General features: G+C 35.2%; 1 protein-coding gene and 1 pseudogene across 3 annotated transcripts; both read left to right on the top strand.

Annotated features, from left to right (window-relative positions):
- LOC144574655 (polyubiquitin-like) overlaps positions 1 to 6172 on the top strand; it is a 40312-nt pseudogene extending 34140 nt beyond the window's left edge.
- A 3221-nt stretch (positions 6173 to 9393) lies between these two features.
- Positions 9394 to 17492, top strand: LOC144574631 (uncharacterized). Of its 3 annotated transcripts, none has more exons than XM_078324642.1 (12): positions 9396 to 9533; positions 9641 to 9679; positions 10166 to 10612; positions 11904 to 12607; positions 12794 to 13118; positions 13200 to 13284; positions 13646 to 13702; positions 13832 to 13891; positions 14015 to 14188; positions 14310 to 15150; positions 15667 to 15851; positions 16875 to 17492. In XM_078324642.1, exons 3-12 carry the CDS (start codon positions 10251 to 10253, stop codon positions 17145 to 17147), a joined length of 3066 nt encoding a protein of 1021 aa, XP_078180768.1. In that variant the 5' UTR covers positions 9396 to 9533; positions 9641 to 9679; positions 10166 to 10250; the 3' UTR covers positions 17148 to 17492. The 3 variants fall into 3 exon arrangements, with proteins under 3 accessions (XP_078180770.1, XP_078180768.1, XP_078180771.1); XM_078324645.1 differs by having other exon boundaries at positions 9399 to 9533; positions 9645 to 9679; XM_078324644.1 differs by lacking the exon at positions 9641 to 9679 and having other exon boundaries at positions 9394 to 9533.
- The last annotated feature ends 860 nt before the right edge of the window (positions 17493 to 18352 follow it).

Genomic DNA, 18352 nt, shown 5'->3' with positions numbered 1-18352 from the left:
AATCTGTCGATCGAGATTGCTTTGCGATTTGAATCTTTATCTCGAGATACGTGCACTCCATTTTCAATAGATTATCTCGGATTCGAATCAGACGGTCCTCATTTAAAACTCAAAAATTGAGTTACTTCACTGGCTCTGAATTCGGGCTCCTTGGGGCTGTAACGTTCCAGCTTTGGGCTGCTGTTGGGGTTAATTTTCAGAAATTCAGATAGCTAAGAATTAAATCAAAGTAAACCAAGTTAAAAGGATAATATTCAGATTGTGCGAAACATTATTTTTATGCGTATTCCGTCTCAATATAAGATTTGAAACCGTCACTAAGATGATCCGAAAATATTATTATTTGAGACACGACTATAGAAGCAAGTCAGCAACTAACAATAACTCCATAATATCGAGCATATTATGATTGAGTGAGAGCAGCGAATTAAAGAGAAGATATTTTATTTTATTCTTTCTTTCTCGGATACAAAATAACAAAGAGAGGAAGAAAATACCAACCAGTAAATTAGTCTCTTTAAAAAAGAAGTGAGACCCATTATTTAAAATAATTATTGTACGTGCAACTAATTATATCCAGTTTGCTACTTGCGAACATATGCTATTAATAAAATATTGGGGGCGGACTGCTGAAGTGTTGAGGAGTAATTTTGTTAACCACGTTGCGGACATATATAAATACTTGATCAAATTGAGAAATATATATAGAAGACACATCACAAACAATCAAGTACAAAATAATAAAAAAGAGACATAAGATTTATATGAAATTTTTTTCCGAAAAAACATACATACATAAATATGGTAATGATGGAGTTTTTCTAAAAACTAAATTTTGAGTTTTTCTAAAATTACTTTCAACAATTGTAATCGGTTCCGTTCCTCGCCTCACGGGAGAGGGGACCGGAAATGATGGAGTTGGAGCTGCAATATGTGTCCTAACCTCGCCTCACGAGAAGAGAAGAGAAGGTGGGGTTGGAGCTGCGCATGCAATGCGTCCCAACCTTGTTTTGCTAAGGCGGTCTTCAAAATAATTTGAAAAGCATTGACATTCTGAATTGGTAATCACTGGTGTTTATGGACCTTCAAGGCCGGGTTTGAGAGAAGGGTTTTTTACCGACTTAAGGGATGCAAAGCCGATAGATGATTGTCATTGGCTAGTTTGTGGCGATTATAACATAACCATTCACTCTGATGATAGAAACAGAGAGCATTCGGATTGGAGGGGACCTCTACAGTTCTCGGACCTAATCAGTGAACTTGAATTAATGGATATACCTATGCAAGGAAGGAGGTTTACATGGAGTAATGCAAGAGAACAACCATCGATGGCCAAGCTAGATCGGTTTTTACTGTCTACAAATTGGAGCCTTTTGTTCCCAGATTCTACCCAAAGGACACTACCAAATTCTTCTTCGGACCACTGTCCAATTTTGTACAAGGCTTCAACCAATTTCAGAAAATCCAGCGTGTTTCGAGTTGAAAATTTCTGGTTGCAATCCGAACAATTCAGAGATTTTGTGCGCAGCAAGTGGACAGAGATGCCGACAGCTGAAAACCCTACTCAGCTACATAGGAAAATTGTGACCATGCAACGGGAAATAACAGCTTGGACGAGACATAAAATTGGCAACATCAAAAGGCAACTAACTGTTTGTAGAGATTATTTCGAATGGGTGGATGAAGTGCAAGAATTAAGGGGTGTCACTGATCTAGAAAAACTAATCAAGGCGGTTTTAAAGAAAAGATATACTGAGTTGTCAAAATTAGAAGAAAAAATGTGGAGACAACGTGCTAAAATCAGATGGGAGATGGAGGGTGATAAGAACTCAAAATTTTTTCATGCTTACGCCTCAACATCAAAAAGGAATAATTTCATTGGAAGAATTAAATACAATGATAGAATATGTGCGACCCAAAAGATGAAGGCTAGAGCTTTTTTCGATTATTTTGCAGAATTAATGGGAAAAAATTGGCAGAGCAACACCGATATTGATTGGTCAAGGCTGTATCCAGAAGCACATGATTTAACAACTCTAGCAAGACCAATAGAAGCTGACGAGATATTACAAGTGATTGTGCAATGCCCCAACAATAAATTAAAGTCCAGGGCCCGAGGGATTGACAAGTGAGTTCTACAAGGAATTTGCTCATGTGATGCTACCTGATCTCATGGCAGTGTTTACTCAGGTTACTAATGCACACTCCAGTCTTGCTCCTCTAAACACTTCCTATGTAGTGTTGATTCCAAAAAAAGAAAATTCCTCTATGCCTCAGGATTTTCGGCCAATAAGTCTTGTGCATGGCATTCAAAAAATCATGTCAAAGGTGCTTGCAAACCGACTACAACAGCACATTGACAAACTGTTATGCACAACCCAAACTAGTTTCGTTAAAGGAAGGCAGATCACCGAAGGTTTTGTATATGCACAAGAAATTCTACATTTTTCAAAGAATAGAAATATACCGCTAGCAATGTTTAAGGCGGATATTCATAAGGCGTTTGACATGCTAAATTGGAATTTCTTATTAAAGATCATGACTAACTTGGGTTTCCCTGGTTTATGGATTAATTGGATAAAGAATTTGGTACTACAAGGGAGCTCTCAAATTTTAATAAATGGTTTATTGGGGAAAAAACTAATTTTAAGAAGAGGGGTTCGTCAAGGTGACCCATTGTCACCTTTCTTGTTCATTTTAGCCATGGATTTCATACCACGATGGCTACAGAAGCTTGTATCGATAGGAGCATTGAGAATGCCAATTGAAGGAATGAAGCCTTGTCTCTTGTACGCAGATGATGCACTCTTTTTTGTTAAACCAGAAATTCAACAAATTCAAGTGTTAAAGATCGTGCTTCTAACTTTTGCCAATTTGTCGGGGCTAAGTGTGAGCATGGCAAAATCTGAACTCCTTGTGCAAGGTTCTGAATATCCTATACCACAGCTTTTACAAATCATGGGATGCCGTCGAGGTCAGTTTCCTTTTACCTACCTTGGTCTACCATTATCAATGAGAAGATTGCCAAGAAGAGCTTATTTGCCGCTGATACAAAAGGTGGGGATGAGATTGTCAGGATGGTCGGCAAAATTTCTGAACATGGCCGGCAGAGTTGTTTTGATAAATGTTGTCTTAATTAACCTCTATTCATATCTACTACATGTCAGTGTTTAAGCTTCCGATTTGGGTAATAATGGAGATTGACAAAATAAGAAGGGGCTCTCTGTGGCATGGTCTCTCAGGAAATCAAAGGAAAATACATTTGGTAAACTGGAGCCTTGTTTGTACTCCAAAAAAGCTGGGTGGCCTCGGAGTGTTAGATCTTAAAGATTTTAATCAAGCGATGTTAGCCAAATGGATTTGGCAATGGGTTAAAAAGGAAGATAAGCTCTGGAAATCCATGATCAAAGTGCTTTATATGCCACAAAATAATGGGTTGTGTGAGTCATATTTTTTCAAAAACCATTTGAAGAGTGTACTACAATTTTGTCAATGTTTTATGATCCGAAAAATGGGAGATGGCAGCACAATCAGTTTATGGGATGAAGATTGGGGAGAAGGAAGTGTCTCTCAATAAGGTGCTCCAGACTGCAAACACAAGCAACATGTTTCAGACCGATCACCACTCAAAGGGCTCATTCTGAGTTTGAAGCATTTCATCAGATAATAGACCAGTCAAGGTTAATGATGTCACAAGAAAATATAGACGATGCAATGTGGAAGGGTCACTCAACCGGTTTGTTCACTGTCAAATCTGCTTATTATGTGCTAAAGAATGGACCAAGAATCAAAAGCAAATTGCACCGCCTTTGGAAGTTACCAGCACCACCACGGTTCAGAATTTTTGGATGGTTATTATTCTTGAATAGAATCTTGACTACAGAAAATTTAAATAAAAGGGGATTCAATATGGTCAGCATTTGCTACCTGTGTCGAGGGTCACAAGAAACTTCTATGCATCTATTTAGAGAATGTGTGTTCTCGAAGCTACTATACACTCGGATTTTCAACCTACTGTTTCCTCAACATAGTGCACAATTCACTGTTGATATAGACTATGAAGTAACGTTGCTTGATAACAAGAAGCCTAAGGAATTCAGGGGATTATTACTAATTGCAATATTTATAATATGGCGAGAGCGCTGTGCAAGACTGTTCCAAGAACAGTTTCAAACGATTGAAGATCTAGCAGAAGAAGTGATGATTCAGTGAAAATTCTCAAATCCAAAAGTTACGTGAAGCTTGTTTTGATTTTAATTTTGATTTTTTTACAGAAAATTAATCTTTTTTTTCTTTTCTTTTTTCATTTCCTTAACCATTTGTAAATCCGTCAAAGGGCTATTTCTCAAAGCCCTTGAAACCATGTAACCAATTGCGGTTAATAAAATAGGAGCATGACTCCTATTCTTACTAAAAAAAAAAAAATATGAGGTTTGGAATAAATTATTAAATATTAATGTAACAGATATAACTTTTATTTAGAAATTTGTAAGCTGATTTTGAATATTTTTTATTTATATGCATTATTATTAAAATAAAATGTTTATTTTATGATTAGATTAATAATGTTGGATCTTTTAAAAGAATTTGAACCTTAGTATAAGATATTCATTTAATTAGTTGAATTCTAGATTCATGCATGTAAATATACGGTATGGGATAGATGCCAATACATGTTATTCAGCGGAAAATCACTACTTTCTTAGGATTAATTGAAATTTACTTTTCTTCTTAATTAGTTTTTGGCAAAATTCATTCAACATTTTTTAATAATTTATATTTTTTAACAAGTCATAGATAATAGTCGTTAAATAACTAATTTTGCTTATGCAGAAGTTGTTAAGAAAATCGCTACTTTCTTAGCATTAATAGAGTTCGACTTTTGCTTTTTAGTATTTGCAAAAAGAATTATTCAAGATTTTTTATAATTTATATTTTTTTTAACAAGTTATAGATAAGTACATCGTTAAATAACAAGTTTATTGTACATTTAACCGACTTCGTTTAATTTCCGAGGTAGAATGGCAATAAAAATGATGAACAAAGGAGAAGATATTGTCCAGAAGCTCAAAATTTTCCATTCATAACATTGCGTATGCACAAAAAATTTACTTAATTTTTAACCTACCAACAGTTGAAAATATAATTAATCTTAATCAAAATTGAGTTTCTCTGATATTTGCCCAATTGTTCGTTTAATTAGGTTAACAATCGCTGTAACATAGAATTAATGAATCTATCACATATATATTTAGATCGATATTATGATTGTCTGAAATTTTAACATTAGTATATGATCATAATTATCTCTCTATATACACACACATAATTAGAATTGATTTGTTATTTTACTTTCAGATACCTGTAATTTGAGAGACCGGAAATTTTACATAATAAATGCAGTGGACGTCGCTATATTTGCTTGTATTTGTATTTGGAACTTGTGCTAGCACAGAAAAAAAAAATGATTTTCAATTTTAAATTCTGTATTTAAATTATTCGGTAATATACAGAAGTCAAAAATAATAAACTTACTTAATTTAAATCAATTAATTAAGTTTAGATGGAAAATAACTAATTTTAAAATTTGGATGGAAAAAAGATCTAAATAAAGAAGTAATTATGATGGGCACGTATATAATTTGTTTTTATTAGAAAAAACTATAATGGTCAATCAAAGATTTCTTCTATAAATAATGAATTATCTGCTCTCTAAATTCTCGCGGAAATTAAAGGTATGAGAGAATTAGATCCTCTTTGCTGAATTATTATTTTCTTGATTTTAATGATCAGGTTGCTTATTCTTTGACATATCGATCTTGGATTCTCGATCGGATATTAAAGTTAAAATCATATTATCATGTAAATCTGTGTGTTTTTCCCCTAATTCCCTAGAAAATATTAAAATATTAAATATTATTTTGTTTTAACGATGTGTTTCTTTATATTTCAGAAGACAAGACAAGAGAAGATGCAAATCTTTGTGAAATTGTTAACAGGAGAGACTATCACGCTTGAAGTTGAAGTTGAGAGCAATGTGAAGACTGAGATTCAGGACAAGAAAGGCATCCCATCAGACCAGCAGTGTCTGATACTTGCTGCCGCCGGGAAGCAACTCGAGGATGAAAGAACCTTGGCTGACAACACAGCTACCTTTGTTTTGTTGACTTAGTCCTATTTGTATTTCTGTTCTGGTGTTTTGGTTTGTTCTTAGTTCTTACTATAGAGTATAGACTGCATGGTAATTTTAGGCTAAATAATATTCCATTTGCATGACTGTGACTGTGAGATTATCCAAAAACTGACTGATAAAGAATTTAAGTCTGATCACCTTTATGCCATTTTATACGGATCACATCTAACCTCACATGATGAAAAAAGTATAGCATTAGCATTAACATCAAACTGTAGTACCCTCCCTTCTGTTATACGGTTATTAGATTATCTTTCGTTCATGTCTGTATTATTGATTGTCAAAATCTCTTTTTCATTCAATAACACAGAACAGATAATTTAGATTTTAAAAAAAATAGAATAAACTTTAATTATTTTAATAAAACAAGCACTATTGATTTCATTTTTATAAAAAAAACAACTTTACCAATCTTAGAGATCGGTGGAGGGAGAATTTAAATTTTATTCTAAGGAATCTGCGTTCGTCATTTCTACTTATTCTGTCCACCACCAAGATATTGGTGGAGCTATTTTTTTTTTTATAAAAATCAACTCCATAATGCTTGTTCTATTAAGCTAATTAAAATTAATTCTATTTAAAAAAATAGAACCGTGAAGTCGGAATTAGGTTATTCCAATATCGTTTTGATTCCTTGTTATATTAAAATAATTAAAATTAATTCTATTTTTTTTAAAATCAATAATTTACCTACGAACCATGAAATCGGGATTAGGTTCGATTCCGAGCTTGTTGATTTTTTTTTTTAAAGAATCAATTTAATTATTTTAAGAAAACAAGCACTATTGATTTGTTTTTTTAGAAAAAAAAAGTTTCAGAAATCAATGGAGGGAGAATTTAAATTTTATTTTGAACAACCTACATTGATTATTTCTACTTATTTCTTTCTCTACCAATTCTAAAAATCGGTGGAGCTGTTGTTTCTCAAAAAAAAAAAAAAAAAAAAACCAATGAGACTTGTTCATTAATATTGATTCTATTTAAATAAAAAAATCGAGCCCGTCAGTGAGTCTCAGAATTACGATCCAGTGCGGTACCCTAGTAACCTTACCGTGTACAATGAGATCTGCATCGTTCTTTTAATCTAACACGTATCTTACAGCCAATTCTATAATGTCAGTCTCTACTCTCTAACACGTATCATACTGTCCAACGAAGCGTCGTCCAGAAAGCAAACACAGGCCTTGTTTTTCCGATTTTTTTATTAATAGAAAATAAAATAATAAAATATCGAAAAAGGGTATAGATTTTGGATTTTGTCGAAAAATAAGTAGAACGGGACGGGTCTAATTATTCCGTCCGGATCTAAGTATCAATTAATTTAATGACGACGCTAATCAAACTCAGCGGAAAGGAAAAAAAAAAAACCGGACGGTACAAGCAGACCCGTCCAGAGTAAATAAAAAAAATCCCGGATGGTATAATATAACTTGAGTATCAATTCATATTTGGCTTGGGAATCTTTCAGTCTGCTTATTAGAGTTTATATACACAATACAACTATTTTGTGGATCTTTCTGTACTTGAAGCAAAATATATCCCATAACAAACTTGAAAAATAATCTATTGTGGTGATGGTATACCAACATGTGAATGATCGATAACTGTTTTCATCCTAATTTGATCTCTGTTTTTAAAGAAAGAATGACATTTCATTTGTGAATGTTATATTTGCAGAATGAGGAGCACACTAAGAATCTTGCCTATTGGCTATTACTCTTTCTTCAAATTAAAAGAGCCTCAAACCCTCACTTACATTTTTTTTAAGGTCCTCACATCTTTATTTGGCAGTATGGCTCAAGTATATATACAACTATATATATGTCATTACTTAGTAGTTTACTAAATTCAGATTCAGTATCCAAATGTATCATTCATCATCAACTTTCTGGCGAGAGAATATATATCGGATTATTAAGGGCAATATTAAAGAGGAGATCTCTCCTTTAATATCATTATACATTCAGGTCCATTATTTATTTTATATCAAAATTCATCTAAGTAATTTTTTCCTCTTAAAAGGCAAATTTTATCTATATTCCCCTGCAATTTCTTGCAGATTTTATATACATGGAAATTGTCGTAGGAGTATATATACATAATTTCAAATTAGTTTCATGTGAGAATTTACATAAATTCGAATGAGATGCATACATAAATAAATTGCATATATAACACAAAATAATGCTTGTTATTCTATATATGTAATAGATCAGGCCTGTTTTTTTCTTGTGTGAAGGCCAAGAACAATGAAGATGAGCATGATACGTTTTAACTCCGGACGGGTTATATTATACCGTCCGGGATTTTCTGTTTTTTTTTTTTTTAATTCCGGACGGGTCTGCTTGTATCGTCCGGATTTTTCTATTTTTTTTTTCCTTTTCCGCTGAGTTTGATTAACGTCGTTATTAAATTAATTGATACTTAGAGCCGGACGGAATAATTAGATCCGTCTCGCTGGACGGGTTTATTAAATCCGTTCTACTTATTTTTCGACAAAATTCAAAATCTATACCCTTTGTCGATATTTTATTATTTTATTTTCTATTAATAAAAAAATCGGCCTTGTTCTTGGCTTCTTGCGGGATATTGCGACTTGCGAGCGCGAAACATTCGATGCCCTTTGATCGGAAATCAATTAAAACAGAATACAATTCAATAGAAAAGAGACAAAAAAAAAATTAATTTGAGAATGAATTTTCTTGCTCAGAATATGGATACAAAAGGAAAGAATTCAATTCTAAGTAGTAAGAAATAGCTCTAAAAGTTCTTTTAATTATGAAAATTGTCATGAATAACAAAAACGCAAAAAGAGAGTTAAAGAGAAGACGCGAACTCACTCTCCACAGCTTCGCCTCTTCTTCTTCCCTGCAGCCACGAACTTCGGAGACCCAAAACTTCTTTCCGTCTATTATTTTTTACTTGAGCCACAAATCACGAGACTCACAACTCCGCCTCTCCGCCTCTTCTTTCTTCTAGCCGGCAGCTGTGTAAAAAGAGAGCCCAACAAGGATAGTTGTGTATTTTTACTGATGATTCTCACCAAATCTCTTGCTTTTGCGCTGGATTTCCCTGCGATTTTGACGCCTCCAAACCGCATGAAATCTTTTCTTTTCCCGCTCGTCGCCCTCTTCCGATCAGGCGAACAGCGTCAATTCCATTTCTCTTTCTCGTTTGCGCGAGAAAACCTCCCTTCCGATCAGAGGGTATACTCTTCTAATTATTAGAAATTAACAAATAAAAAGGCGATAGAAGGGAAGATAAGAGACGCGAACAACCTTCTTCGATCCGCACTTTGTCTTGTCTGCCTCATCAATTCGGAGAATAGGTGCAGAGCGAGGTACTAAAATTCTCTGATTCCATCTTAATTTTTCAATTTCTCGATTAATTGCGCACTTTGATGAACAACGGTGAATGCTAAGATAAAAATTAATCTTTTTTCTTTAGGTAGGCGGTTAGTTACAGTTGCTAGGTTTGCTTTGAGAGGTGAAATTAAACCCTTCTATGCATCCCGTATTCTCTAAGCGCGCCGCTATCTTCTTTACTTCTTCCCATTTCGAGTGTTTTCGTGTCATGTCCATAACGGGAAGTAGATGGCAATTGGAGGGGATCTGGGGGAATTTTGCTAATTTGTGGAACTTTTTTGGTGTTTTGGTTTTAAGTGGATACAAGAGAATAGAGAGAAGATATACAGGGAAGAGAAGAGAGAGAGAGAGAGGGTAACCTTGACTGCTTGACAGCCACTGTCAAGTTTTTCAAAAGAGAGAGACGGAGAGGGTAGAGAGAGAGCGGGAGAGAGAGAGACTCAAATTTCATTCATCATATTTAATTACTAGAATTACATGGGTAATATAGCTAATTTTTCTAACTCAACACTCTAATAAGCCTAACCCCATTAACTACTACTTATTTATCTCCCATCTATTCTAATTACTATTAAATCCTAAGACATTTCATTTCGTTTCTTTGCAGTTGCAAGCAAGGGAGTTTCTACCTTTCAAGCTCTTTTTGGAGACTATGATCTATTGTGTTTAGCTTGCCAGAAGAACACACCGTAATGGAGCCAGAAGAAGTGGAGGAAGAAGAGGACCTTGACTTTGTTCCCTTTCTCAGAGAAGATATCCCATCTGACGATGGCTCGTCAGGTGTCACCTCAGAAAATGAAAGTGCAGGCCCCACGCTGACAGAATCCCCTTTAGATGAAAATAACAGGGATAATAGTTTGGCCGCAGGCCTGTCTGGTCAGGTTGGGCCAACTACAGGTTTGAGCAAAGAAGAGGAGGAAGAGGCAATATGCAAGAGGACGCGGGCCCGCTTTTCACTGGAGAACTACAGTCTGGATGAACTGGAGGTTTTCCTCCAGGAGTCTGACGAGGATGTTGAGGGGCAAAATGTGGACGAGGAGGAAGAGTACCGGAGGTATGAACCTCTAAAACTTTGCATTACCAACTTTTTGAATTGTACTTTTTAGGCTGGTATACCTAACGTTAGTATATATTTTCAGTAACAGTATGTTTTGTTAGCTACACCACTGGTATAGAGCCTAAAATAAGCAGTCTTATTGGATTTGTGCAGTACACTAGTAATTAGTAGTACTGGCAACTGTTTTGTCTCATTTATTAAGAGCTTGGTTCACATGCCTCCACTTATGGCGCCTGTACTATGCATCCTTTTTTGGAACTTTAATATTTAAATTATCAAAATAAAACCGTTAGATGTAGGGGTGAAAATGGATCTGGAATATCTGGTCTGAATCCGCTCTGTATTCACATAGATTCCAGATTCAGATAAACGGATCAAATAGTTTTCCAGATACGGATCCGGATATTCTTAAAACATGGAGGAAAGACCCGGATACAGTTGAGAATTGAAAAACATAATCGGATATCCGCATCTATCCGGAACGGATTGCAGCCCATCGGAGCAGGTGATATCATAATGATCCACTTTATTTTTCTAAAGTTGTCTCTATCCAAACCATATATAAAGGTTTTAACTAACTTCTAATCTCAACTGTGGAGCTAAAATGCTCCACCGTCTGGATTGCTGCCCTTTCTTTTCACTTTTCACTACTTTATGTTTGAAACTTTTCACACTCCACTACTTTATGTTTCAAGCTTTTCCCTCCCAAGCTTATCTTCTCCATTTCCCGCTCTTCTTTATTCCTCTCTTCTCCATTTTTAGCTCTTTTTTTAATTTTACCTGTTCTTCCTTTCCTAATTTTATTTTCTTAATTTTTTTATTTTCTTAATTAGAATTTGTATTTTAAAGTTCATATGACTCAATTATCCAACAATTATACGTTTTGTATCTGTATTTATTATCCGCTCTGTATCCGTGTAAATTTTGATATCCGTTTATTATCCATATATTTGTATCCGCTAAGGCGGATGCAAATATGGTAGCATTATCTGCTCCGAATTCGTTCCATTTTAGAAATCTGGTATACACAACATGAAGGATCTTGTTTATTTTGACAGTATATATAATCTAATCTTACTCTTTCCTAATAATGAAAGACGAGAATTCAATTTAAACCCCCCTCCTTGATTAATTATACCATTAAACTTCACGAATTGGTAAAATTGCTACAGACAAACATCAACAAGCAGTAGCTGATACTAGCATTGGAGTACCACTTCAGTATAGCAGCAGTTATCAGTAGAGGTGCAGATCAGTACTAGTTTATTCTGATGCTACCCAATTGCAGGTTTCTGACTGCTGTGCTGACAGATGAACTGCCAAACAACACTGAAGAAGTGGGTGTTGCTGACGAGGATGAGAATGATGCCGATTTTGAGCTAGAGATTGAAGAAGCCCTAGAGAGTGACCCTGACGAGCCTGTTGACAATATAGTAAATGAAGCCGGAGATAAGACTGGTGGGGCCCATCGCCGCCCTGAAACCCGTCAGAAGAAGCGGATGAAGGAGTCTTATTCAGACAATCACCAGTCAGACCTACTCACCAAGACAGCCCTGTTAAGACCTCTTGTACCTTACTTGCCACCTGGACAAGCCATTACACTTTCTGGACCCACTGTACCGGGTCAGTTGTTTGGGTTTACGGCACAGCAGATAGGACAGCTTTATGTTATGCTCCATGAGCACGTGCAGCTACTGGTGCAGGTGTTCTCTGTCTCTGTTATGGATCCCGCACGTCAGCAATACACAACTGAGACACAGAATTTGTTAAAGGAAATGGTGGTAAAGCGTGAGGATGCCTTGACTGGGAAGACAGTTGCCTTTCCAGGGTCATGTTTCGCAGCTCAGAATCTCTACTCATCGATTAGCGGTAGTGTTAATGGGAGACACGAATCAGCCCCATGGATGCCTATAATTGATGGCCCTATATATTCTGTTTTGGATGTTATGCCTCTCAGGCTTGCAAAGGATTACTTGGAAGATGTTACGGCCAGTGAGTATCCACTATTATTTTTGTGCTTTTTTGTATACTTGTACCTTAAATATTTTTTCATATAAGAAGTATTTTTTAAGATTTGTGAACGTGTGATGTGGTTGGTACCTAGGGTTCAATATTGTAATCTTATATATAATATCTGGACATTATTTTCTGATCAGTATTGTATACATCACATGTCAGGTGTTGTTAGGTATAAGCAAAGCCATCTAGAAAGCACAACGGACAAGAGCTACACCAAGAGAGAGCCTCTCTTCCCTCTACCTACAAGCCGCAGCAAAACAGCTGATAATGGGTCCCACACTGACAAGGGACAGAAACAGCCAAAAAAGACACTGGCTGCAACTCTTGTGGAAGACTCAATGAAACAAACAGTTGCATTGGTACCTGCCGATATCGCCAAAATCACGAAGCGGTTTTATTCACTTTTTAATTTGGAGATGCTGCCACATAAACCCCCTGTTTCAGCTGTGGCCAAACGTGTGCTCTTCACTGATGCTGAAGACAGGTTGGTTAGAAATTAATTTATAACTTCATTTTCTAATCTTTAATTCTGAAATTGCGTATGATTTTTTTCCGTTCCATATAGATTGTTAGCAATGGGTTTGATGGACTTCAACAATGATTGGGAGGCAATACAAAAGCATTATCTTCCATGTAAATCTAAGCATCAGGTGATTATTGTTTACTTCTCTCTTGTATGTTTACAAAATAAGTGATTTTCTCTTGTACCATTTTTTCCCAAAAGAAATTTTGAGAGATCAATTACGGCCATGTAATCATGAAAAGTGATATGAAATTCCATGCCTCCTTTTCTATCTTGGAAAGATATCTGTAACATGTATTTCATCGTGATGGGTTGAGAAGATTACTGTCAAAGACTCAAAATCTGTGTCCTTCCAAGTTTCATACGAGTTAAGAATGCTACAATTTTTAATTACATCAGTATAGATTATCTTAAGAACCTGGTTTATAAAAGGTTTCTACTACTAAGTGATTTTGTTTGTCTTGTTTGCTCTTTTCTTTCTTGTGTAGATATTTGTAAGGCAAAAGAACCGCAATTCTTCAAAAGCTCCAGATAATCCAATCAAGGTACAATGACTTCAACAACCAAAGAGAGAAGAAAAAAAGAGAGAGTAATTTGTAATGTGAATACTGGCTTATTTATTTATGTCTTGTCAGGAAAAAGAAGTTTGACTAATAAAATATAAATTTATGTAGGCTGTGCGGCACATGAAAACCTCTCCTTTAGGACCAGATGAAATAATGCAAATTCAAGAGGTAAGCTTTATGCTAAATTTGTACTTTAGTACCTGTTGTTATCAAAATATAATATCTGGAAATTTTCTTTTATTCAGGGCCTCTAAGTTCTATAAAAATGATTGGTCATTGGTTTGGAAGCAGGTGGTTCCACATAGAGACCCCGCTCTACTGCCTCGTCAGTGGAGAGTTGCAATGGGCACCCAGAAATCATATGCAAAAAGTGAAGTTACTAGGGAGAAAAGGAGAAGGTATGAAGCGAAGCGCAGGAGAAAGAGAGCTCTTATGGCTGATTCAAAAGATCTGAATACAGAAGAGGTTCTTTACTTTAATTTTTTTTTTTTTAATTATGGCCTTACTCAAAAGAGAAATCACCGGAGATTATCTTATTTTCCTAAAGCTCAATTAATTGATTTGGATATTCTAATGCATATTTCAGGAAAATGAGATGGATGAAGGTTTAAATGGGGAATATGAGAATGATAATAATGCTTACGAGGAAGAAGCTTATGTTCATGAGGCCTTTTTGGCGGACTCTGAGCAAAGGAATGATACAAACAGCAGTATTCCACAACAAGGAACTGGACCCTCTATTTCTAACCCCAACAATCCCAGCCAAACATTAGCACCTCTTAATTCCAGATTGTCCAAGTATAACTCTCCTACAGTTAGATCCTTTCTTCCCCTGCCAAATCGAAGAAAGAAGGGTTATCGGCTTGTTAAATTGGCACCTGAGTTGCCACCTGTTAACCTCCCCCCTTCCGTACGAATCATCTCTCGAGCTAGATTTAATATAAGTCAAACCCCTGCCACAAAAGATACAAGTTCAAGCATAGTGGAACCCCCCAAGCAACTTGACTTGTTCCCAGATAGTACCCAGAATAACAATTCCCAAACTGAGGCGGAATTCCAAATGCATCCTTTGCTATTCCAGATGACTCCAGACCAGCAGTTAAGCTTGTATCGACCAATTGCGACCCGTCCAATGAACGATAGTTCTTCAAGTGGGTTTCGTGGATTTAGTAAAGAGATCCCTGGAGATTCTGTAACTCTTGCTTTTCATCCCTGGAGAATTAGTACTGATGAGGGGCTTGATAGTCAGAGTAATTGTAGTGGGGAGCGTCAGAGGGTACACAATAATCTTGATTTGAATATACAGCTGTATTCTTCTCCTTGTGGACCCAGCAATAACACACTGATTGAGAGTATGGATGCAAATGAGGACGCACATCTTGAAGTGGCTAATGCATTTTCTCTTGAGCAAAGGACAGTGGAGCTAGGTACTCCTGCTGTTGATATTTTCTATTTGAGTTTGTTTTGGTTATCTTTAATTAAGTTTGAAGTAGCTTACTGTGCCATCCTCCAAAAGGCGATGGAAATCTAGTGGGCGCCATTTGATTCATAGTCTGTGTCAAACAAGTTGTTTGAGGAACAAAATAAGAAACAAAAAATGGAGAAAGAAAGATAATAGTTATGCTGTATAGATTTAGAAATTCGCGATAATAGTTTTCAATACTCCACCAAAAAAAACAAATAAGGAAACTAAAGATAGGTCACTACATGCTTAATGCATTAGTAGAGATAAATTACGCTGTATTGATTTAGAAACTCCAAATAATAATTACCAATTATTTCAAAGACACCAGAGTGCTGGTGCTTTCACGAAATTTATAGGCACTCTGAATAACAAAAAAAAAATGCATTATATTAACAGCGCTGAAATGGCCTAGTGCCCCATTTCCTTGTTCATTCTAACTCTCTTTTCAATTTCTAAGATTATAATTTTACTTTCTCAGAGGCAGAGCATCAAAATGGCGGTGTATACCAGCAAAGTGGGGTTCTTATAATAAATGAGGACTCAATACAGGGAATAGTGATGGAGCAAGAGGAGCTCAGTGACTCCGATGATGGTGGGGACGACAGCGAGCATGTCGAGTTTGAGCGTGAGGAGATGGTCGACTCTGATGATGACCAATCACCAGTAATGTTTCTCTTTCATTTCAATCTCTTTCTCTATGGGGAATGTATAAAGAGTGTGGTTGTATTTATTTTAAGAGTGAGGCTACAGTGATATACATATTACATAGTAGCCTGCTCTATGGACTCATATCTCCATTTTTAAATTTCAAGCAGTCGATTCTGAACCGTTCAACATGATCCTCGTATGAAAATATACTTGCAGACCAAATTTTACATTTTTTAGAATTTTCTTCCTACTTTTTTAGATAGGTAAAATATCACTTGATTTTAAAATTCTGAACCATCCAAGAGCTGTGATTTTCTTCCTATCTAAAAAGATAGTAAAAAATTTTTAAAAATGTAAAATTTGCTCTCCATGTATCATATGAGGATCATGTTTTATGGTTCAGATCAACTGTTTGAAGTTTGAAAATAGAGATATGGATCCATGGCACGGGTTGATCCATAATATGCATATTACCATAGCCTCACTCTTTATTTTAATCAAAGAAGACCCCAGTATACCTTTCTCCTAGTAAAACCAGAGGCAGAGGCTGAGCAAACTTCTAGGGAGGAGCAAAAGGCAAGCATAGAAGGACAAGAAGTACATATTTTAATTTCTAGTTTTTATAAATGTTAGAAGACGGGTAGCAAACTACTAGCTATCTCTACTAAATGAAAGACGAGGTTGCAAGAATAATTAGAGTCAAATGAAAAAAAAAATTACATGCACAATGAAAAGAACCTTAATTTCTAAAAAAACTGAGTGCAGGGAAAATTAAAAGCTGCCGTCTAGTCCAGTTGGCACTCTCTCACATGATACTGATCACCTTTCAAGTAACCTGCCAGACCTGAGCAAGTACGAGTGAATAAAAATATAAACTTGCCATCTTTCCTCTATCATATCTTATATGTAGTTCTAATGTTTACCTCTGGTTTTGCTTGGAAATTTTGTTGGTGCCTGGCTAATACCTATTTTGTATAATTTTCTGAATTGTCACGATCTATTGTTCAGTTAATTATTTGCATTTAAAAAAAAAAAAAGGTTCTGGAGTCTTTGGTGGCTCTTAGTGACAAGAATCATCAGCCCTTGAAACAAAGAGATGCATCTCTTCTAATTCAAAACCAGACGAACACAAGAGGACCCAAACAAAAGAAAGAATCAAGGAAAGATGGTAGTATGCAAATCAAAACTGAGTCAAGACCTCGCAAAGCTAGAGGAAGAGGTGCCAATATCAGTGCACAGTTGGATACAGGTACCAGTAACAGGCCTGTAACTGCCCCAAGAAAACCTCGGAAACAACCTGTTTTGAAGTAACGTTTCTGTTTGTTTTGGAAAATTCAGTTTTTGGTTCTTGAATTTTCCAAAATAAAGAACTTATTCCATGAACTGTAATTTGCACCAATTTGTTTCATGAACTGGAAAAATAAATACCAAATTTTGTCCTAGAGAAGGACAATGTTGATCCTGGATTAGGTGCGTATGAAACGCCAGATACCAACTTGGTTTTCTAGATATGCCCAAGAACCGATTTGGTGCAACTGAAATTCTTCAGGAGTCCATTTGGTGATTTGAGAAAGTTCTGATGAAGAAAACTTGAATTTTCTTTGTATTTTTTTCTTTTATTATTCAACAACTAATGTAATTATTTTTTTGTAGAAACTGATATGGTATTTTTTTTTTCTTTTATTATTCAACATCTAATGTAATTATTTTTTTGTAGAAACTGATATGGTATTTTTTTTTTCTTTTATTATTCAACATCTAATGTAATTATTTTTTTGTAGAAACTGATATGGTATATTATACTATGTCACTAGTTTAGGATTGTGGTAGTTTACCCATGTACATGTAAGAGCCTGATTTACTGGACTGTATGGTATATTACATTTTGTCACTGATCACTTCTCAGACAATCACGGTTTATTTACAAAGCAAAATCTTCCCAAAACGTAAGAGAAAACTTATTTGCATGAAATGATTTTATGCATGAAAAAATTGAAAGTAAAATTGAATTGCCTTAATATCTTATTGTGCGGTTGATCTCATTCCTTATCTGCTAAAAAGGCGCAATCTAATAATATATCTAACGACTTGGTGTTTGATATAATAAATTGGAATTAGACTTTGAATTAATTTGACAATTTTTAATGAACTGTTTAAAAATAACTTTTAATTTCAGATCTGACTTCTGGGATTTTGGTTTATATTATTTGTAAAATGTATATCAATTTGTAATTGTCGTACTTACCAATCCGTGATAAGAAAAGTGTCTACAAGTCTTTTTTTTTCTTCTAAAATTTTATATTTTTTAGCTTAATTTGAGAATTATTATAAAAAATTTCCAATATATTTTTTAATTGAAATTGCCACCTTAGGTTGTTTCTGCTCTAGTTACGGAAGAAATGTTTTGAGCACTTATCACTTTACTCCTTGTTCGTATTGCATGGAGATTCGTATAGGAGATTTGACCGAATTTTTTATTAATAGAAATAAAATAAATAAAATATTTAAAAAGAACA

Source organism: Carex rostrata, chromosome 23 (assembly GCF_964058835.1).
Source record: "Carex rostrata chromosome 23, lpCarRost1.2, whole genome shotgun sequence".
Lineage (NCBI taxonomy): Eukaryota > Viridiplantae > Streptophyta > Magnoliopsida > Poales > Cyperaceae > Carex > Carex rostrata.
The sequence above is the reverse complement of the archived record's forward strand: the minus strand, read 5'-3'. Positions and strand labels throughout refer to the sequence as shown.